The 23980-nt window shown below is 37.9% G+C and overlaps 1 protein-coding gene across 3 annotated transcripts in view; it reads right to left on the minus strand.

Annotated features, from left to right (window-relative positions):
• Window positions 1-23980, minus strand: part of HIPK3 (homeodomain interacting protein kinase 3) — a 90211-nt gene that overhangs the window by 47966 nt on the left and 18265 nt on the right. For all 3 annotated transcript variants that reach the window (XM_021685347.2, XM_021685344.2, XM_021685345.2), the window contains exon 2: window positions 11814-12912. In XM_021685347.2, coding sequence (XP_021541022.1) covers window positions 11814-12910 — 1097 coding nt within the window. In that variant the 5' untranslated portion in view covers window positions 12911-12912. The remainder of the gene's footprint in view (window positions 1-11813; window positions 12913-23980) is intronic.

A 23980-nucleotide genomic window follows, 5' to 3' on the forward strand; every position in this document is an offset into this window, starting at 1 on the left:
TAAGTGAAACACACTAGTCACCAAAAGGGAAGTAACTATATGAGTCTCCTTCTATGAGATATTTAAAGCAGTCAAATTTATAGAAACAAAAAGCAGAATGGTGGTGACTGGGGGATGGGGAAAGGGGAAAAAAGGGAGCTGTTTAATCGGTACAGATTTTCAAATGTACAAGATGTAAAAGTTCTAGAGATTTGTTTTACAACAATGTGTACATCCTTAATACTAATGAACTGCATCCTTAAAAATGTTTAAGATGATAGATATTAAGTTATGCTTTTTCACAATAAAAAAAAGGAAAAAAAATTCTATATTAAAAGTAATTTTGGCCACCAAATTGATAGCTCAAGATGATAGTACAGTTTACAAATTATTCCAATTTGTTTTTCTAATACAGGGAGCAGAACGGACAAAAGTTTTCAGAAGAAATATGTAAAGAAAGGGGTTAGTAAGTATAAAAATGCTCTAATATTATATAGCAATTTTTATTTTTTATTTTTTTATTTTTTTAAGATTTTATTTATTTGACAGAGAGAGACACAGCGAGAGAAGGAACCCAAGCAGGGGGAGTGGGAGAGGGAGAAGCAGGCTTCCCGCTGAGCAGAGAGCTCGACGCGGGGCTTGATCCCAGGACTCTGGGATCATGACCTGAGCCAAAGGCAGACGCTTAATGACTGAGCCACCCAGGCGCCCCTATATAGCAATTTTTAGAAAGATACTTAATATTCCTTTCTAAATATTAACAAATATTAATATATCTAAAATTGTAATTTGATGAAATAATTTCAAAACAAAGTGTAAAAGGATGTTTTTCTTGATTCCCATTAATAATCAAGATTTCCATTTTTCACCTATTAGAAATAACAGATTGCCTAAAACTAAGTAAAAAACAGGGCACCCGGGTGGCTCAGTTGGTTGAGCATCCAACTTTTGATTTCGGCTCAGGTCATGATCTCAGGGTCCTGGGATCAAGCCCCATGTTGGGCTCTGCACTGAGCATGGAGCTTGCTTAAGATTCTCTCTCCCCCTCTACCCCTTCCCCACACTCAAAAAAAAACCCCACACAATGCTCCACCCTCCCCCTCAAAAAAAAAAAAAAAACACCCACAGTGCTCTTATCACATAAAAAAATCAGTAATTCCCTAATACCATCTAACATTCAAATTTTCTCTATTGCCTTATAACTGTCTCTTTACAGTTAATCTGTTCAATTAGCATCTAAATGAGTTCACACATGAAGATTCTATTTAACAGTTTCACAGAATAATCTACAGAAACTTACATTTGGAAAAAAAAAAAAAGGCCACAGGTATAGAATTAAACAAAAGCAAACTGCAAAACAATATAATCTGTGAGCCTATTTTTATTTAAATTTTTAAAAAGATTTTATTTATTCATTTGTTGGGGGGGTGGGAGAGCACAAGGCAAAGAGAGCAGCAGGCTCCCCGCTGAGCAAGGAGCCCAATGCATGATCCATGGATCATGACCTGAGCTGAAGGCAGATGCTTAACCGACTGAGCCACCCAGGCACCTTAAATGTTTATCTTAATAAATGATAACATAAAGTAGTCATTTTTAGAAGATAAATGCTAACCATGATTGGGGGGGAATTATAAAACAAATCAGCCTGAAATACTTCAACTGTAAAAACAAAATGTGATTTAGCTTAAAGAAATGTCAAAGGCTACATTTCACTTCCTCTGATTCAGGTAGTCAGTCATGTCTAAAATACCAGTAATGGAGAGTTTTCCAGGTTCCTTTGTTTTTCTTGTTTGTTTTTGTTTGGTTTTAATATGGAGTTTTAACACATGGTGTTAAATATATATTTAGATATAGATATCCATAGAAGTCATGTGCATGTCTAAATTCATATACAATTTAAGTCAACAAATATCAACCATAACAAAGCATCTTCCCCTAGGAGGGGGAGTATCCTAGTAGAAAAAGCACAATCCACTGCCACACTAATACCAATCAATCCATTTCTTTCCACGGCCACCATGTCCTCTCTGTGGATTACCTTAATGCCTCTTTCCTAATGGTTTTCCTACTCCTACTCTCATTCTGATCCTCTTCCCTCTCCAAATAGCCAGAATGACTAAAACATAAACCATAGCAGCTACCCTCCAACCTCAAATCACAACCCTACATTATCCATTCCACTATGCCTAAGTCTCACTGGCAGGCTTTCAGATTCTTTATCAAACTCTTTCCAACCTCAGAACCTCCACACAGGCTCTTTCTTTGCCCACAGTTCTCATTCCATCCATTCTGGTTGGTGGTCTTCCTTCAGGCCCCAGTTTAATTTATCGTGTCCTTAAAGATTTTTCCCTATCCACCCAATCTAAAGTCCCTACAATTGATTAGCTACTTGAAAAAAAGAAAAAAAAATTAGATCCACACCTCACACAAATTATAATAAACTTAAAATAGAGATCTAAATATTTAAAATGTAATTCAGTAAGTACTAGAAGGAAACAGGGTGAATGCCTCTTTGAACTCAGCAAGGGAAAGGCTTTCTAAGTATGATTTAAAATCCAGAGGCAATGAAAGAGAAGACTGATAAAACTGACCACACTCAGGGAGTGCCTGGGTGGTTCACTCAGCTAAGCATCCAATTTCGACTCAGATCATGATCTCAAGGTCATGAGATCGAACCCAGCATGGCTCTATGCTGAGCGTGGAGCCTGCTTAAGATTCTTTCTCTCTCCCTCTCCTTCTGCCCCTTCACCCACCGCCACACACTCACACTCTCAAAAAAAAAGACCACACACAAAAAACTTTTTACAAGGCAAATAAACCACAAAAAAGTCAAAATGAAAAAAAAAATTCAACATACATGACAAATGAAGGGCTAACACCCATATATATAAGAGATCTCTAAAACTGATGGACAAAAGACCAAACTCTTAATAGAAAAATGGGCAAAAGACATGAACAGGCAATTCACATTTATACACACAATTTTATTTTTTTTTAAAGATTCGTTTATTTATTTATTTTAGAGAGCATACACTCAAGCAGGGGCAGGGGCAGAGGGAGAGAAAGAAGGAGAGAAGCAGACTCCCCACTGAGCAGGGTGTCCAACACAGGGCTCAATCTCGTGACCCTGAGATCATGACCTGAGCTGAAATCAAGAGTCAGATGCTAGGGCGCCTGGGTGGCTCAGTCGTTAAGCGTCTACCTTCGGCTCAAGTCATGATCGCAGGGTCCTGGGATCGAGCCCCGCATCGGGCTCCCTGCTCGGCGGGAAGCCTGCTTCTCCCTCTCCCACTCCCCCTGCTTGTGTTCCCTCTCTCGCTGTGTCTCTCTCTGTCAAATAAATAAATAAAATCTTAAAAAAAAAAAAAAAGTCAGATGCTTAACTGACTGAGCCACCCAGGCACCACTCATACAAACAATTTTAAAATGACCCTTAAATATGAGATGTTTAAGTTCACTCATAATGAGACATGTAAAATAAAACTATCACTCATAATGAGACATGTAAAATAAAACTATATAAACAATTTTGCCAATCAATTTTGATTGGCAAACTGTTAAAGAACAGCAAGGCTCTAGAGAAATAGGCACTATCGTATTTTGCTGGTGGGAATGCAAACTGATCCAGTTCTGACAGAGAAATTTGGCAATATTTAACAAAACTATATATGCATTTACCTTTTGACTAAATAATCCCACTTCTGAAAATTTACCTTGAAGATACAACTTGAATACAAAAATAGATATGCACAAAAACTATTCTTCGTAACTGTAATTGGGAAACACTATGTCAATAATTAGTAAAGTGGCTGAATAAACTACGGTAATCCACATAATGAAGTACTATTCAGCAAAAAAAACAGATTGAAAAAGATCTTTATGAATTGACGTGACGTGATTTCCAGGAAACACTGTTAAGGGACAACAGCCAAGTGCAAACAGATATCTACAGTATGTTACCTTTCCTGTAAGAAGGGAAACTGAGAAAATAAACATTTATCTGTTTATATACCCCTCGCCAAACACACAGATACACACACACACACACCACGAAGAATAAAAGAAAAACTAATGATAATGGTTACTAAAAGGGGTTAGGGAGGAATGAGGTAGGAAGGATGGTGAGGAGGAGAGAGTGTGACATTTCTGATGGTTTTAGCATGCTTCTAATTTATAGACCCACATTAATGTTTCACATAGTCAAACAAACAAAGACACGGATGGGCCCAAAATGAAACACGAAGAAATGAACTTAAATATATTTCAAATAAATAACATAATCACACTTGAAGGTGGAGGTTTGGAGAAGAACCTAAGTAACTTAAAACACAGTGTTGTGACTACATGCTCCAAGTCTATGCCTAAAGAATAAAAGAACTGTATAAAAGAACTGTAAATAAATGTTGTACTCTAGTTAGTAAATTAGCAATGGTATGGGTAGCAATTTCCAAACTACATTAAATGTATTCTAGAATTGAGCTAATAAGTAACATATGGTGGATAAAGAGAGCCAAGTTTCCTGGTATCATAAAAGGGATTATAAATAAAGGAAGGACAGAATGAACTCTGAGGTGTCAGAATTGGACAGAGGAGTATGAATTCATGGTTTTAATATATAAACAGATAGATACAGAATTACATAAACACACACACACACATGCATTTTCTAGCTTTGCCACTCAAAGGGTCTAAAAGCAGTAACACCTTAGTACCAATGAGCACATCTGCCACTAGCATCCAGCTTGTTCTCTAAACACCATTCTCCAATAAAAGGAACCAGAGCTCCTTAGAGAAATAGCCAGTATCAGAGATGGGGAAGGAAGGTACAAAGTCAGTCTGGAACACCTTGTGGTACCAGAAAGTAAGCACTCAAGGGAGGATGGGGCCATGGCAAAGGGACAGAAACAAGCTTAAAGTGGCTCCCGCTGGACAGTTTAGGACAATTATTCAATAAAACAAATAATAATGAGTAACATTATAACCCAATGAATATGAATCCATGAGTCCATACAGAAACAAAAGACTAAGTAAAGGAAAATTCTTCCTTATGAAAGAATTCCTTATACAGGAATGATAGAATTAGAAAATCATCATTTCACAACCCCATAGTTGTAATTGTTTAAGGCCATATTCACCAAGAGAGGCTAAAACTGGTTTGTGAAAATAAGATGAGAAAGCAGTATACTCTCAAAGTTCCTTTTCACAAGATACTTATTAATTACAAAGAAAAAAAAACCTTACAGTGGAAAAATCTGGCAGTCACCACCTCAACAAAGTGATCAAAGTTAACCAGTAATGGGAAAAATGACATCATGTTCCTCCCAATATGTGAAAACACAACATCACTTCTGTGCAGTTATTCTAAAAATGCATAACCTGAAAACATCAGGCAAACTAAAATTGAGGAGCATTCTACAAAATAACTATTCAGTACTCTTCACAAGTGTCAGGTTTGGGGGGCGCCTGGGTGGCTCAGTTGGTTAAGCAACTGCCTTCAGCTCAGGTCATGATCCCAGGGTCCTGGGATCGAGCCCCGCATCGGGCTCCCTGCTCCGCGGGAAGCCTGCTTCTCCCTCTCCCACTCCCCCTGCTTGTGTTCCCTCTCACGCTGTCTCTCTCTCTCTGTCAATTAAATAAAATTTAAAAAAAAGTGTCAGGGTTGGGGCACCTGGGTGGCTCAGTCGGTTTAAGTGTCCGACTCTTGATCTCGTCTCAGGTCTTGATCTCAGGGCCCCACATTGGGTTCCACAGCTGGGCGTGGAGCCTACTTAAAAAAATGTCAGGTTATGAAAGGCAAAGAAAGAACCAAGGAACTACTCCAGATAAGAGGACACTAAAGGGACATACATGGTAAATGATACAATGTGTGATATTCAATTGAATTCTGGGGAGGAAAAAGGTCATCAGTGAGGAAATTGGTAAAATCTGAATAAAGTCTATAAATAAGCACTGGTACTGAATTGATTTTAATTTCCTCAAATCAAATAGTATTTTGAGTAGTTCAAACAGTTCATCAAATGAATAATATTGAATTAATGTTAACTGATGATTTTAATCATTGTACTGGGGTTATGCAAGAGAATGTCCTTATGTTTAGGAAATATACACAGAAGTATTTAGAGGTAAGGGGGCCTCATGTCTGAAACTTACTGTCAAACACTGCAAGAAAAAATATCGTGTGTGTCTGTGTGTACATAGAGAAAGAATGAGTGATAAAACTACGGTGGTAAAATGTTTAAATTTGAAACATTTGGAGAATCCTGGTGAAAGGCATACAGGAATTCTCTGTAGTATCCTTGCAAATTTTCTGTATGTCTAAAATTATTTCAAAGCAAAAAGTTAAAAAACAGAAACAAAAAAAGTAGGTATGCCGTTGTTCTCTCTCCCTGTTCATTTTCATCAGAGTACTACTTTACCTTTTTGGTTATCTACCCATTAGATTGAAAACACCATAATGGTAAGGTCTGCATTTCTGCTCCTTAATGAATAACCAGCACCCAGCAAAATACTTTACACTTTATATGCACTAAATATCCTGAATGAAAGACTTAATTGTGGATTATTTTATAGTTTTCTATTCATGTATCTTTCCATTGATAAAATTTTAAAAGATCTCCATTAAATGATGAATGGATACACAAAATGTGATGTAGCTATACAATGGAATACTAGGTAGCAACAGAAAGAAATGAATTACTAATAACATGCTACAGCATGAACCTTGAAAACATTATGGTACATGAAAGAAAAAGTCAAAAAGGACCACACATTGTATGAACACATTTATATGAAATGCTCAGAATGTACAAATCTATAGAGATAGAAAGTAGATTTTTGTTTGCCTAAGGCTTGGAGAATGGGAGAGTGGGGAAAGATGGCTAGAGGATACAGTAAAGGGGTTTCTGCTGGGGGTCAGGAAAATATTCTAAAATTGTGATGATGATGCACAACTGTGAATATACTAAAAACCACTGAATTGTAAAATAATCTGTATCTGTGGCCACAATGTATGGCACTGAAAATCACTTCATTGCAGACTCTGGAAGCTTCTATTAAAACTTCTCTTTTCTTTTCTTTTTTTTTTTAAGATTTTTTTTCTTTTTTTGTGGGGGGGGGGGGGGGGGGGGAGAGAGCACAAGCAAGGGGAGCAGCAGGCAGAGGGAGGAGGAGGCTCCACGGAGCAAGGAGTCCGATGTGGGACTCGATCCCAGGACCCTGAGATCATGACCTGAGCCAAGGGCAGACACTTAAAACACTGAGCCACCCAGGCATCCCTTCTATTAAAATTTCTGTTAGAACGAGGGGCACCTAAGTGGTTCAGTCGGTTAAGCATCCGACTCTTGATTTCAGCTCAGATCATGATCTCGGGAGTGGTGGGATTGAGCCCCATGGCAGGCTCTGTACTCAGCAGGGGGTCTGCTTAAGATTCTCTCCCTCTGTCCCTCCCCACATTTGCACACACTCTCTCTAAAATAAATAAATAAAATCTTTAAAAACAAAAAAAATTCTGTTAAAACAAAACCCAGCTGACACCCTTTTGCCTAATAAGGATTCCCCCCCAAAAATAACTATTCCGTAATACAGAGAAGAAATTGTCAGCTGGGCGCCTGGGTGGCTCAGTTGGTTAAGCGACTGCCTTCGGCTCAGGTCATGATCCTGGAGTCCCTGGATCGAGTCCCACATCGGCTCCCTGCTCGGCAGGGAGTCTGCTTCTCCCTCTGACCCTCCCCCCTCTCATGTGCTCTCTCTCATTCTCTCTCTCTCAAATAAATAAATAAAATCTTTAAAAAAAAAAAAAAACAAAAAAAAAAAAGAAATTGTCAGCAATTTCAGCCAATACTGAATTTTTTTGGGTAAGGGTGATTTAGAGAGAACTTTAATACTAGTCAATCCTAACTCCTTCTCTACTCTCAAGGCTCATTCAAGGGTTATTTCTCACCAGAAGCCTTCTTTGAACCCTCAAATGAGGCTAAGTGCTCTCCTCTGTGTTCCCATAGCACCCTGTACACACCTGTACCCTAGGACTTAAGACAAACGATTTTTCTCCTCCATTAAATGATGAAATCATGTTTTCTCTGTATCCCTAGCACAGTGCCAGCACACAAAAAGAACTCAACAAAAATTGAGTTAAATTTGCAGTGTGAATTTGGACCTGTTTGACTTTTATAAGCCTGTTTTCTACTTATTCAATAGGAATTCTACCAATTGTTACCTAACTCAGGGGGGAGACATGAGAAACAAACTAGGAAACATACATAAAAGCACTTGGAAAAAAACGTAGTATACATACACAGTCTTCTATTATTATAGAGTACCCTATTTAAAGTATTGGTTTATCATTGTATGGGTCATTCTATGTATCTTAATTTTGTTACAGGAACTTTGTCTTTGATACTTCGGCATAAAGGGATGGGAATACCCTAAACAAAAACTGATAAGCCTAAATTAATTATCATTACACACCATTCTGTCAACTATTACAGGCAAAATAAGAAGCACTTTTTACCTCAACAACAATTAATGCTAAATTACTCAGTAAACTTGCAATAAATACAACTGCTTTTCAGGTTACTTTACAGCCCACTTTCCTGTCTCTGTGTACTGAAATGACTCAAACCACAGGCTAGAATTCTACATTTAAAAGAAAAGGAAAATATTCGTGAACTGAATGTTGTCACCACACCTCATAAACACAGCACCTTCTGCTGCTAAACCCTTTTATGCATTCAAGAGCCCTGCGTGTTCTTGACAGAAACCATCCTCACGCAGCTGAATTTAGAACATGCTGACCTTGAGCAAATCAATGCCCTTAGCATGTACTTCTGGCTTATATCACTGCAAGAGGTTAGACAGCCTCACCATCTATAGTAGTCAACAATTTCTGGCCACTGTCCCCTGTCTATTTTAAGATATCCCTACATTTCTGTGTTGCACGGTTCAAAGAAATAGAGTAACACATGAACCTGTGTTTAAACACAAATCGTTTACCCTGGAATTTGGGATATGTGTGTTCATACTGTGATTAGCTCAAAAATATTTAATTGGTAAGTTTCCACTTCCTGCTTTCAATTTTTAAATACAACATATTTTTAACAAAGAGTTAAAAATCAAGTGTAAGACACTTTTGCTTACTGTCTAATCAAATTTCAAGTAACCTTGGTTAAAAACTCAGCCAAAATTGGTGAACAAATATTGAAAAAGATTAATGGTTACCTGCTATTTTCATGCAAAACTACGCTAGATATTAAAACTACATAATTAAGGACTATAAGACATTTTCACCAGTCTACCTTAATACTTACTCTTAACTCTTGAATCTAATTAACATAAAGTCCTTTTTTAAATGTTTTTACCCAAGCAACATCAACCAAAATGCTACTAGCATGAGCCCTTGTTTACAAATAAGAATCTCATTTTTTCTTCTAAATACAAAATCTGTGTTAGCAATTGCATACCTTGTGAGATTCAGATAAATTATCTACTTGAAATTTATACAGAAAAACAAATTAGAAACTTACTAATGATACGTAGCAATTATTCATAGATTTTTTTTCATTCCCAACAGATGCTAATATTTGTGCAAAGGCCTAATACTAGAAATCAACATCATAAAATATTTAGCATTTCAGATTGCTTTTTAAAGGATTTCCTTTACTCTCTTGAAACATTTAATAAATGTTTAATAAATGTTCTCAAGTATAAAAAAATAAAGTGTTTTTGTTTTTACGCTCATACAAAAGATTTCAAATAAAGAAAAGGAGTCTAGGTATCACACGGAGCTAAATCTGATACACAGTATAATGCAGGACCCAAATAAAATGAAGTCATTTACTAACAAGTGAACTAAATATAGAGCCCAAGCAGCTGGAGCCTGGGGGTTTATATAATATGCTAGCTGACAACTAAAAGCTCTTAAGACAGAATCCATAGAGCACAAAGGGAAGGAAAAAAACACTATTCTTCTCATGCTGTTAAATAAGATTTTAAAATAATTTGTCTGGGAAAAAAATGAACTAAAAGCTCATTCTGTATTTCATTACATTAAAAAAAATCTGTCAGGAGTACAGAGGATCAAATAAATGTAATTATAGGATATATTAAATAGGAATTACTACTCTAACACAATTATCTTTTTTTTTTTTTTTTTTTTGAGACAGAATGAGTGATGGAAAGGGTCAGAGGGAGAGAGAGAGAAGCAGACTCCCTGCTGAGCAGGAAGCCCGATGCGGGGCTCAATCCCAGGACCTGGGAGATCATGAGCTGAGCCGAAGGCAGACGCTTAACCAACTGCGCCACCCAGGTGCCCCTACAATATCTTTTAAACCATTTACAAGGAACAGTATCTAGCACTCTAGTACTAAAAATCTTACAATCAGGAATATACTAAAGAATAAGTTAGGCTATGTTCCTAATTTCTAATACATATTTTAATAAATTATCACTAACTGACATAAATATGGGACTCCTAATGACCTACCGATGGCAAGGCCTATATTTGGAGTTGGTTTTTGTAGTGGCTTATTAATTTCTCCTAGATCTTGTCCTGGATACTAAGGCACGTACTTGCAAGAAACTAATCAGGATGAGAGGTTAGTACAAAAGTAGATACAATCAGAAAATAGGGGCGCCTGGGTGGCTCAGTCAGTTGAACATCTGACTCTGGATTTTGGCTCAGGTTACAATCTCAGGGTCCTGGGATTGAGCCCCACCCCACTTCTGACTCCAGGTTGGGCAGAGATTGGCCTGTCTCTCTACTCTACCCCCCCCCCCTCGGCCCCCGCTCATGCTCACTAGTGCTCGCTCTGACACCCGCACTCTTTCTCTCTCTTCTCTAAAAATAAGTAAATACATCTTCCGGGGGGGGGGGGGGGGGAGAAAAAAAAAAAAAACTACCCCTTGCTGGGCCTAAATTTATAATCCTCACATTCTAACAATTCCCAGCAATAAACTGCATGTATCTGTCTATTCACTAACTTCTTAATGGCCAATACTGGCAGCTCCTGTATTTGCCCACTGTGCTGGGGCTCTAGAGTTCACCAAGACCACAAATTCATTCTCGCTGAAATGAAAACAATTCTCAAAATGATAAAAACATGAATCCAAAACCATTTTACCTACTCAAGAAGATATTTTTGAATCTTGGTAATCATTAGCCCTTAAGACTACCTAGCATTATAGTAATCATGACACTACAGCACTTTATCAATATTTACATGGAAATTATTTTCTTCTTTAAACCCGTAACACCAACACCAAAATAGCACTACCCATAACATATAGATGGAAGAATATTCAAACTTGTTATGGAAAAGTCTCCTGAACATTTATGGCGGCCAGGGAAGTGTGTTTGAATCTTCTGAATCTTAAAATTGCTAATCAGGATAACTTTTTGAATTCTCATATATAACTTTTCTAAGTAGCCGGTTACAACTAATTGTCCTTAATAAACTAGTTCTTTGGTTACATCTAATTGTCCTTAATAAACTAGTTCTTTTTTAAGTGCTGAAATGCCCAAAGATATATACAAAAATTACTATAAACCTTTCCCAACATTTGAAGACTTCTGTTTGATCGTCATTAATCTTTCTTTCAGGTCTTCTATTAACAATAAAAATAACCAGTCAAATGTCTTTGGCTTGGAACTGCAAAGAGATTCCTATTCTGTTTGGGCAGATTTTATGCCTAAATTTAAAAAATCTTTTTAACACCTCAAACCTAAACTGATCTTGATTTCTTTATTTATCCAAGCTTTTTCACCATGAGCACACACAAAATTATTTCATTTAGCCAAAATTCAACATTTACTAAATAGCCAAAAAGTAGCTGTCACCTACCTGTAGTACCGAGACTGTAGGTATGTTGAACAAACAGTCTTTGATACATGACTGGCCGACCCAAAGTCTATCACCTTAACCCTGTATGGCTGCCGAACAGGATCCACCAACATAATATTCTCTGGTTTGAGGTCAGCATGAATTAAACCAAGACTTTTCAATTTTTTCAGTGCAGTGGCCACTTGTTGAAGAATGGGTCGAATTACTTTTAGTGGCAGGGGACTGAACTTATTTTGTTTCAGAAAGTCATACAAGTTTTGTTCCAGCATCTCAAAGACTAAACAAGTATGGTTACGGTGCTGAAAGCATTCATAAGCTCGTACAAAGTTATATTCATCAGCATTTTCAGTACTGAGCCTTGCTAATATGCTCACTTCTATTTGACCTTGACGTGCGTAAGAAGGGTGATTCTTCAAGATTTTGATTGCTACAATTTCATTTGTCCCTCTTTTCCAGCATTTGACTACCTGGCCAAAAGTGCCTCGACCAAGAAAATCAAGGACTTCGTAAGTATTTTTCAAGGAGCATAAGACTTCATGCTGTACTAACTGATAGTCACCTTCTCCAGTGGTACAATTCTGTTTTGTTCCTGTGGTAGCTGTCACAACCGTCACTGGATTTCCCATGTTGGTTTGCAACATTGCAGGAAGTATGGACAATTCATCGACAATCTGCATTGCGCTGCTATGATTATCCAACTCCTCACTCTTGCGCTTCAATCCACATCGCTGGGGGCCTTCTAGGAAATTCAACCTGTGTCGCCACGCCCCAATCGGAGGTGCCTCCACTTGAGCTTGCTGCGCGTGAGCTGCTATGACCTTTGTAGCACCCGCAGTGTTTTTTAAAACAACAGCACTTGTCTGCAACGAAACGCTGTGTCCTCGAGGTCTGTTAAATGGTATCTTTGTCTGAAAAACACTACCCTTCGTGAGAGGTTGAGAATTTCCAACGTTTTTACCATTCACATAGGTCCGTGGATAGTTTCTTTCCTGGAATACACAACTGCTTGGCTCTACTTTGAGTTTCTTCACACTACAAAAGGCACTTGACTGAGTTTGATAAACATACGGTGGGTAGACCAAGACTTGTGAGGCCATACCTGAGGGGGAAAAAGGAAAGAAAAAGGACATATTAAACTACAAAAATTTGTTTGTTTGTTTTTTTTTTTTTTTAAAGATTTTATTTATTTATTTGACAGAGAGAGAGACAGCGAGAGCAGGAACACAAGCAGGGGGAATGGGAGAGGGAGAAGCAGGCTTCCCGCTGAGCAGGGAGCCCGATGTGGGGCTCGATCCCAGGACCCTGGGATCATGACCTGAGCCGAAGGCAGACGCTTAACCGACTGAGCCACTCAGGCGCCCCCAAAAATTTGTTTTTAATTTTAAATCTTATGAAGAAAACTTTCAAGGGTCAAGTCCATAATTTGTAAAAATAATTAAACTCCATTAAGATTTTTTTTCCCTTCAAGAAGGGGAAATATTCAGATATTTCAGTATCTCCATTTTAGCTAATTAGTGCTTCAGCTATTTTGAGTATTGCATAAAAGGCTGGGAATAAAGAATTGAGTGCATTCATTTAATCAAAAAATATTTACCAAGCAGCTGCAATCACCAGGATATGCCCTAGGAACGGTAACAACCATTTTTCCCCCAAAAGGAAAAGTACAGATCCCTAAACTATACATATTTGGCAAACGTAAAGCATTCCATCACCAAATTATCATTTATGAACCAATGACAATGCAAGAAAATATCCATTACATAACTACAGTCACATTCGTTGAATCTAAAGCTCAAGATCAGCCTCAGGAAAAATAATCAACTATAAAAATAAGTATAGAAGCCAGATGTAGGTCCCTTTGCATGATATTCTCTTAATGTCTTTTTCCACATCCACCCTTGTACACTTAAGCAGACTTCTTTACATTCAGATCAACATGTGAATACCTTCTTGCTGAAGATTTTCCTGGGACACACACTCGCCACTCACCCTCTAGGCAAGAGTTGGGCGTTCAGTGCTCTCATAAAAACTTCTAAGTTCTTCTAATTAGCATTCATGACATGACATTACATTACATTGTAATTGTCAGTGTATCCATCAGTCTTCCACACTAGATCCAAAACAAAGTTCCCAAAATATAGAGTCAGTGTTCAAGAAATGTGAGCAGTTCAGACTGATTTGAAAGGATTTCCATTCTTTGCAATTTCAAAATCTGTATTGTATTAACTGGGCAATCTCCTACTGTTTTAACAAATCAAACATCAATTCTCCAATTCAAAAACAACAGGTTGCCATCATAATATGTAATATATATAATATTTAAAACAATGAGTCACCACCTACTGAAGGACTTACTACACAAAGCATTTTAATAAATGCCTAATTTGTAGTATTTTTTTTAAAGATTTTATTTATTTGAGAGAAAGAGAGAGAGAGAGCACTAGCAGAGAGAGGGGCAGAGGGAGAAGCAGACTCCCCACTGAGCAGGGAGCCCAACATGGGGCTTGATCCCAGGACCCGAAGATCATGACCTGAGCTGAAGGCAGATGCTTAACCAACTAAGTCACCCAGGCACCCCTGGATTATTTTATTTAGTCATATTAATATCTTCCCAATTTGCTGTTAAGAAAACTAAAAACTCAAAGGAACTAGGTAACTGGCCAAGGTCACATAGCTGGGGTATAGTAAAAGAACAGGAAAATACATTGCCCTTCAGATAAAAGGCATAAATTTATGCCTCCTTCAACTTCCTAAACATTTTTCTTTCTTTCTTTTTTTTTTTTTAAGCTCTTATTTTTAAGTAATCTCTACACCCAACACAGGGCTCGAACTCATAACCCCCAGATCAAAAGTCACATGCTCTACCAACTAAACGAACCAGGCACACCCTAAACATTTCTTGTTAACCACCTACCACATTCCTAAGCTGACCTGGCTCTGGTAAGAAATGAGCAATAAAACCTTATTAGACAAATTAAGATTTGATGTTCAATGTGTAAGAGAAAATCATAAATTAAAATCCTGGAGTTCTAAACCATTTCAACCAGCATCAGAAGAGGTTTCAATTTATCTCCACCAACTTATCTCCTTTTAATGAAGCAAAGCCACACTGAAAACTCCTTCTAACCATACTCAACCCATCTGCTAATTCACTTAACACTGTTTGTGAGGATCCCCAACCTTATCTTCAATAATTTAGCATTATCCTGATTCTCATTTCAAACCACTTCTGCGACCCACACCCACACAAATAGACTGAGAGACAGATGATGAAACTCACAGATAAAAATTTTGAAAACTGCGATTATAAACATACTTGTGGATTTAAAGAAAAGCTTGAACATAAATAGGAGAGACATGAAAAGCATTTTTAAAATGGAACCGGTGAGGGGCACCTGGGTGGCTCAGTCGTTACGTGTCTGCCTTCGGCTCAGGTCATGAACCCAGGGTCCTGGGATCGAGCCCGGCATCGGGCTCCCTGCTCCGCGGGAAGCCTGCTTCTCCCTCTCCCACTCCCCCTGCTTGTGTTCCTTCGCTCGCTATGTCCCTCTCTGTCAAATAAATAAATAAAATCTTTAAAAAAAAAATAAATAAATAAATAATAAAATAAAATGGAACTGGCGAGGGACGCCTGGGTGGCTCAGTCGGTTAAGCGTCTGCCTCCGGCTCAGGTCATGATCCCAGGGTCCTGGGATCGAGTTCCACATCGGGCTCCTTGCTCAGCAGGGAACCTGCTTCTCCCTCTGCCTGCTGCTTCCCCTGCTATGCTTTCTCTCTCTCTCCCTCTCTCTCTGACAAATAAATAAATTAAATAAATAAATAAATAAATAAAATGGAACCGGTGAGCCCAGGAAACCATACATACCATACACAGACGGTAAAAAAGCAATTTGGCAATGTCTAACAAAACTGACATACAATCCAGGCAACTCAGATAGTAAAAGAATATTTATGCAGTACTGTGTAAAGAAACAGTACTGGAAATAGCGTAAACACCCATTCGAAAGGCACTGGGTAAACACACCTTGATACACAGACCAACTACAATCTTTAAAAAGAATGAAAACAGTGACACCCGGGTGGCTCAGTAGGTTGAGCAACCCACTCTTGGTTTTGGCTCAGGCCATGATCTCAGGGTCATGAGATCCAGCCTGCATGGGGTTCTGTGCTCAGTGGGGAGTTGCCTTGAGATTCTCTCCTCCCACCGCCCCTCCCCTGACTTGTGTGCCTGTGGGCACTAACGCACTCCCCCCCCCCCCCTTTCGCTCTCTAAAAAAAAAAAAAAAATCTTAAAAAAAAAAAAAAAGAATGAAAACAATCTACCCTTTTATGGACTGATTCCCATATTATTATGTGAAAAAGCAAGATTCAGAAAAATGTGTACTTTACAATAGATATTACCATGTGTAATAAAAAAGAATTACATATGTTATAATTGCACATACACTGAATATCTGTACACACATAAAGAAACTGTTGGTTTCTTTGTCTCAGAGGAGAGTAACAAGAATACTGGGGGCAATGACAAAGATTTACTTTTCACTGTATATCCTTTTCACCACTTTAATTTTTACTACGTACAGGTACTGTTCAAGATACATTTTTGAATCATCTGAGAAACCTATTAAAATAATATAAATTTCGGGGCGCCTGGGTGGCTCAGTCATTAAGCATCTGCCTTCGGCTCAGGTTATGATCCCGGAGTCCTGGGATCGAGCCCCGCATCGGGCTCCCTGCTCGGCGGCAAGCCTGCTTCTCCCTCTCCCACTCCCCCTGCTTGTGTTCCCTCTCTCGCTGTCTCTCTCTGTCAAATAAATACATAAATAAAAATCTTTAAAATATATATATATATAAATTTCATATTTAGAAATGAAACAATACACCTGGGATTCGCTTCAAAATAATAAAGAAGAGTAAATGGATGGGGATATGAATAAAATGAGATTAGTCATAAATCGTTCATTATAGGACCCTGACAGTAAAAAGGGGTTCTACTTTTGAATATGTTTATTTACATCTTTCCTTAATAAAAAGTTAAATAAGTAAATATATATTTAAAATTCCACCCAGAAAGATTCTGATTCAGTAAGTCTGTGGTGTGATCCAGGCATCTTTATGTGTACAAGCTCTCAAGGCCATTTTGATTCGTACTAACATCTGAGGAAAAAAATGATCTAGTCTGTACAAAAACCCTAACAAATTCAAGTTCTACCAATTCAGGGCCCTCGAGTCTGAAAAAAATCGGGATGAAGTCCTAGGGAACAGAACACAAAGCACTCCTTAGCCAATCCATGCCATTTTATTATTTTTTTAAAGATTTTATTTGTCAGAGAGAGAGAGCACAAGCAGAGAGAGGGCAGGCAGAGGGAGAAGCAGGCTCCCTCCTGAGCAAGGAGCCCGATGCGGGACTCAATCCCAGGACCCTGAGAACATGACCTGAGCTGAAGGCAGACGCTTAACCAACTGAGACACCTAGGCGTCCCAATCCATGCCATTTTAAATCAAGGTGTTACGTGGATGACAGCTGAAATCCAGATAACTGACCTAGAGATATTTAAGAATCTACTATAATTTCTGAATCCTGCTGTTCTTACCTTTTCTTTCCCAACATGCCAAGCTAGAAGGCAAACAATTAAGCCAAGGGCCCCAACCAAGGTCACCTAAAGGAATCTTAGACAATTACCCCCTCACCAACCACTGTGCTATGTGGAGCCAATCTCAAAGGGGACTTTAGAAAATAAACACAGAAAGGAATGTCACATAACATACATAGTATATAAGAAGGAGATGGGGGAGGTGCTGGAGCTAACGGTTATAAAAGACTACAAGGAAAGAACTCTAAATTACTAATTAACTTAGCCACTGTGACTCCCTGCCATATCCAGGTATTAAGTCTTTCCTTCTACCAACCCTCCATCAGATAAACTCATGACCTGGTAGAGTTATCTTCTACTTGGAGTTTATGGATCTCATATAGTAAGCAGAATACAGGAGCTGCTTAAGTCCATGGAGTCCAAAATACTGACTCAGAACAATACTATTATTTCTTATTCTTTTTCATTGCAATTCAAACTATGTTATACCTCTGTAGCTATATTATTCATGACTTTGTCATTTGTTCTTATCAACTGACTAAGAAATGAAGTTTTGAAATACTACCCCTTTGTAAACTGGGGCTGCCTATAATATATCACTCAGAGGATTGTGAAGACTCCTATTAGAGCAACCATTAAGCTTCCATTCCTCAAGCTTAATAATCTCAGGTACTTTAACTTTGATTAATAGGCTTTTTATTTTCTAACCCTCTAAAAGACTTTAAGACCCATCCGAATTCTATCCAAATTCTTCACATCCTTTTACAATTACCAAAACAGCAATGTAACCAATACTGACACCCACAAGCATGGGTCTGACTACCACTAGCCATAAAGTTTTCTTCTTTTTCTCCTTTACAGGCTTCCTGAAAAAGGAGGGAGGAAGCAAAACTAGAAATACTTCACTATCTTATGTATAATGTATTAGCCAATATGAAAATTGTGAATAATTCTGCCAAATTTATACAAAGCCCACATGTAACTGGATTCTTCTTTAAAAAAAAAAAAGTACTGTGACATCACAAACAGATGAGTAAAGGCAATGATGCCTTGCATTCTCCTTATTCACCTTTCTCCTTCTAGTTGTTCAAACCTCAATTTTTAAATTTCTTTTTAAAAAATGATGATAAAATATGCATAACACAAAAAGTTACCATTTTGCGTACAGTTCAGTGACATAAGTACATTCACACTATTGTGCAACAACCATCACCACTATCCATCTCCAGAACTTTTTTCCTCTTCCAAAACTGAAACTCTGCCCATTAAACAACTGTCCATTGCCCCCACCCCCAGGCCCTGGCAATCACCATTCTATGCTCTGTAAGAATTTAAGTATTTCTAGGTACCCCATATTATGAAACTATACAGTATTTGCTCTTTTATGACTTACTTCACTTAGCATAACGTACTCAAGGTTCATCCATGTTGCAGTTTGTGCCAGAATTTCCTTCCTTTTTGAGATTAAATAATATTTCACTGTACAGATATGCCATATTTTGTATATTCACTCAGCCACCAAAAGATACTTGGGGGCACCTGGCTGACTTAGTGGAGCATGCAACTCTTGATCTTGGGGTTGTGAGTTTGAACTCCACATTGGGTGTACACATTACTTAAAATCTTTAAGGGCGCCCAGGTGGCTCAGTTGGTTAAGCATCCGACTCTTGATTTCAGCTCAGTCATGATCTCAGGGTTGTGAGATCAAGCCCCACATCAGGTTCTGTGCTGACTGTGGAGCCTGCTTAATATTCTCTCTCTCTCCCTCTCCCACTACCACTCCCAACTCACATATGCATGCTCTCTCTCAAAAAATAAATAAATAAAATCGTCTTTAAAAAAAAGATACTTGGGTTGCTTTCACCTTGTGACTACTGTGAATAATACCGCTATGAACACGGATGTACAAATTTCTCTTCAAGATCCTACTTTCAATTCTTTTGTGTATATACCCACAAATGGAATTACTGGATTATATGGAAATTCTATTTTTAATCTGAGGAATCACTATACTCTTTTCCATAGCAACTGTATCGTTTTACATTTCAACCAGTAGTGCACAAGGTTACAATTTCTATACATCCTCGCCAGCACTTGTTATTTTTTTCTTCTTTTATATAATAGCCACCCTAATGGGTGTGAAGTGGTATCTCACTGTGATCTTTAAATCTAATTCATCAATACTGGCTGTACTAACATCCAGAGCTTGACATCATCAGTAGCTATAACAAGTAAGCTTACTATTTTTTCATTTGAGTTCTTGACAAATATTAAACATTACACTTAAAACTAAATTCTATAGAAACCCACATTATTAGCTGGGCATTCCCAAATGACTACTGAATAATCCCAAGCTTTTTCAGACTATCAATGGAAAGTACAGAAATTATTACATTACTAAAAGTATCAAGTTTTTCATAAATATGAAAATGATTAGCATTTCTAAAGATCAACAAGAATAAATGAAAAAAACAAGTAAAATGAAAGACAGAATTTTAAGAAGAATTTTTTTTTTTAAATATAAAGAGAAGCTCAGGGCACTAAAAGATTATCTCATAATAAACAGAGTTAAGAAACCAAAGCATTAAATTTGAAGCCAATATTCTACAATCAAAAAAAAAAAAAAAAAAACCAATAGCACTACAACAACCAATTAAAAAAGGCACCTCTATGCAAGTTACCTTAGGGAATATTTTCATTCAACTGGAAATAAGCAAACAGCTATACTAGATCAAAGTAAACCTTTGATTCTGTTTACATGAAAACCCTGCATTCAGAGTTCTCTTCTGAACACTAATATATATATCCAGGATACATATTAAAATAAGGTAGACACAAGAGCAGTTCATTTTCAAAAGTGAACTTATTACCAAACTCTGTTAAGGGAGACAGACGGAATAGGAAATGAAAAATACACTTAAGATTGCTTCATCAGGTACAATGTACCAATGTACCTTTAACCTGATATCCTCAAAACTAACAGAGCTAGAGAATTATCCAATGTGAAAAGAATAATGATATGTTCTACCCTGTTAGTGTAGTACTAAGTTCACTAATAGAATGTGTCTTTAGTCAAATTACTAAACATACATTACAGATTATATAATAGCCTTTCAGCATGCTATGATCAGCACCAGATACAAAAAGATTTAAAAGCACTATGTAAAAATCACTGACCATACTAAAAAACAAAGAAAATATCCCCACCTACCCCACACAAGCAGTCCCCTACTACACCAAATTCCCATCATTCTTGTCTTTACCTGGGTCCAATTCTAGCCTTGTTTCTCTCCCTCATCTCAATTAAACCTCAAGATCTGACCTGCCCTCGTCAACACAGTACTTCACATTCTGTCCTCAAAATATTATCCATCTATTCCTACGATCTACCATCTCTTTCTGATTATCTATCTCCCACCACACAGATTCCCAATATCCTTTGCTAAATTCTAGTTTCTCTCCTTCTAGTACAATAGACTCAAAACTAACACTTCTCTTATGTAACACAAAAGGTATTTTTAAAGATGCTTAGCGGCAAACGAATCCAAAATTCTAAATCTGAATTCTCTCAATCTTTTTCCTGACACACTTCAGGTATGATGAACTTCTAAGAAGTCAAACACTTTAGGGGAGGTAGTATTCAAAAGCAAATCTTTTTCAGAAAAGTAAAAGCACTTTAGGGAAGGTGGTCTTCACCAAAGCATTTTTGAGTGCAAATCAATAATTTAGTCATTTCAAGAAAGGAGCTTTGTACATCACTCTGACTTTCAACATTGCAAAATGCCTTTTTGAAAATAATAGGGTCAACCTAATTCACCCAGCTAGTGGACCAAAGAAAAATTACACCGTTCTTTTTTAGATTTTATTTATGCATTTATTTATTTATTTTAGAGAGCGCACATGCACGCACATGCCCTCAGGGGAGGGACGCAGGGAGAGGGAAAGAGAATCTTAGGCTCCAGCCCCACTGCAAGGCCGACGCAGGGCTCAATCTCAGGACCCTGAGATCATGACCTGAGCCAGTCATGAGCCAAAGAGAAGAGTCTGTCTCTTAACCAACGGAGTCACCCAGGCACCCCGAAATTACGCTGTTCTTAAACTGCTTTTGCATTCCTCACGAAGTCTGGAACAGAGCTAAGTGAATAAAAGCCTCAAGCTATGCTACGGCCTCACATCATTTCAAACTTTTTTTACAAGACTTTTTTTTTTTTTTAAGTAATCTCTACACCCAACATGGGGCTCGAACTCACAACCCCAAGATCAAGAATCGCACGCTCCACCAACTAAGCCAGACAGGCGCCCTTCAAGTTTATCTTTTTAGTAAGATATTGGAAACATCAGTTTTATCAGAACTCTTAAGTTTTGTACAAATGTCTGTCTTGACTTCACAAAGTCTGACAAAGAGTTCAAAGGAGATAGAATGAAGTCTTCAAGGTAACAATATTGTCTACAATCTAGTTTCATGTAAATAATAGATTATTCCAGCTTGGTTTATCCATGAAGATGTTGCTTTCATGAATATACCTAGGAAAAAGGTTTACCTTGGAAATGTGTTTCAACTGAAAATTTGTCAACATTTCATGGGGTGGATAAAGGGACATTTTTCTTAGGAGCTTTATAAGTAAAAGATAAGGTATTAAATACAGAGAAGAACATTAAAAACAAATATTACACTATTTTAATGACACACTGACTGATTAAAGCCATGAATTGAACAATTTGTTATTACAATGGTATTTTTTTAAAGATTTATATATTTATTTGAGAAAGAGAGAACGAGCATCAGGAGGAGCAGAGGGAGACAGAATCTTCAAGCAGACTCCCCATTGAGCATGGAGCCCAACATGGGGCTCAATCCCAGGACCCCGAGATCATGACCTGAGCCAAAATCGAGAGTTGGACGCCCAAACAACTGAGCCACCCAGGCACTCCAGCAATGGTATTTTGACTTTATTTTGGACTATGTCATAAACATAATATTTTTATTAATATTAATTTGTTGTATGTACTCAAAAAAAAATCATGTAACAGCCCCTGAAATACTTATGATACCACAAATGGAAACCATTAGCCAAAAGCTGTACTATTTGAGTTGAAGTTTAAATTTCTGCTAATTAACCTAATTTTCAACTTATTTTTCAAATGATAAATGAGTTAATTTATGAAAATTATATTGAACTTTTTTTTTTAAGATTTTATTTATTTACTTGACAAAGAGAGAGAAGAGAGTACAAGAAGGGGGAGCAGCAGAGGGAGAGGGAGAAGCAGGCTCTCTGCTGAGCAGGGAGCCTGATGCAGGGCTCGATTCCAGGACACTGGGATCATGACCTGAGCCAAAGGTTGACACTTTTTTTTTTTTAAAGATTTTATTTATTTATTTGAGAGAGAGAGTATGAGAGACAGAGAGCACGAGAGGGAAGAGGGTCAGAGGGAGAAGCAGACCCCCCGCTAAGCAGGGAGCCCGATGTGGTACTCGATCCTGGGACTCCAGGATCATGACCTGAGCCGAAGGCAGTCGCTTAACCAACTGAGCCACCCAGGCGCCCCAAAGGCTGACAATTAACCAACTGAGCTACCCAGGTGCCCCTTGAGCTCACTTTTTAAATGTCTTATAGCTATATCCACTGTGAATATTATCAAATAATGTTTTAATATTATTTTAATTCTACTTTTACCATACTTATATCTGACAGACGGTTGGCCTATTCTCAGAGTTATAAGTTTGAAGTTTAAAGATTCAATCACTTGAAGCAAAAGAAAATTTAGCTTCCTTCATTAGTACCCAAACTTTAATTTGTGACAGTAAAACCTACCAGTGTGAACCTATCAGTGTTTTTCAAGACAACATCAAAGAAATGAATCATATTTTGTGGAAGAAATGAAAAACCTGCTAATTTAATCCAATGGAAAACTCTTCTATAAATTATTTCCTTTTTTTAAAAATAAAAAAGATTTTATGGGGCGCCTGGGGAGCTCAGTCGTTAAGCGTCTGCCTTCGGCTCAGGTCAGGATCCCAGAGTCCTGGGATCGAGTCCCACATCGGGCTCCCTGTTCGGCGGGAAGCCTGCTTCTCCCTCTCCCACTCCCCCTGCTTGTGTTCCTGCTCTCGCTCTCTCTCTCTCTGTCAAATAAATACATAAAATCTTAAAAAAAAAAAAAATTTATGTATTTTATTTGTTAGAGAAAGAGAGAGCACAAGCAGGGAGAGCTGCAAGCAGAGCAGGCAGAGGGAGAAGCAGGCTCCCCGCTGAGCAGGGAGCCCCATGTGGGACTCGATCCCAGGACTCTGGGATCAAGACCTGAGCCAAAGGCATTAACAGACTGAACCACCCAGGCACCCCCCCTTCATAAATTATTTTCATTTGTAAATTCAAATTTGGGGTACTGTTTCTTTTTAAATAATCAAGTTAATTTACCTGAAATTTAATCACTCCTGCTTTTTTTCTTTAACACGTACAAACTACAAAGGTTAACAAAGTACTTTACAAACTCCTTTATATCTTGTATGGACTGAACAGGTAACCATGTGCTTCATTTTAGAACAGCTACTCACTTCACCCTACCCCATCTAAA

Source organism: Neomonachus schauinslandi, chromosome 11, assembly GCF_002201575.2.
Source record: "Neomonachus schauinslandi chromosome 11, ASM220157v2, whole genome shotgun sequence".
In the NCBI taxonomy this organism is placed as follows: Eukaryota; Metazoa; Chordata; class Mammalia; order Carnivora; family Phocidae; genus Neomonachus; species Neomonachus schauinslandi.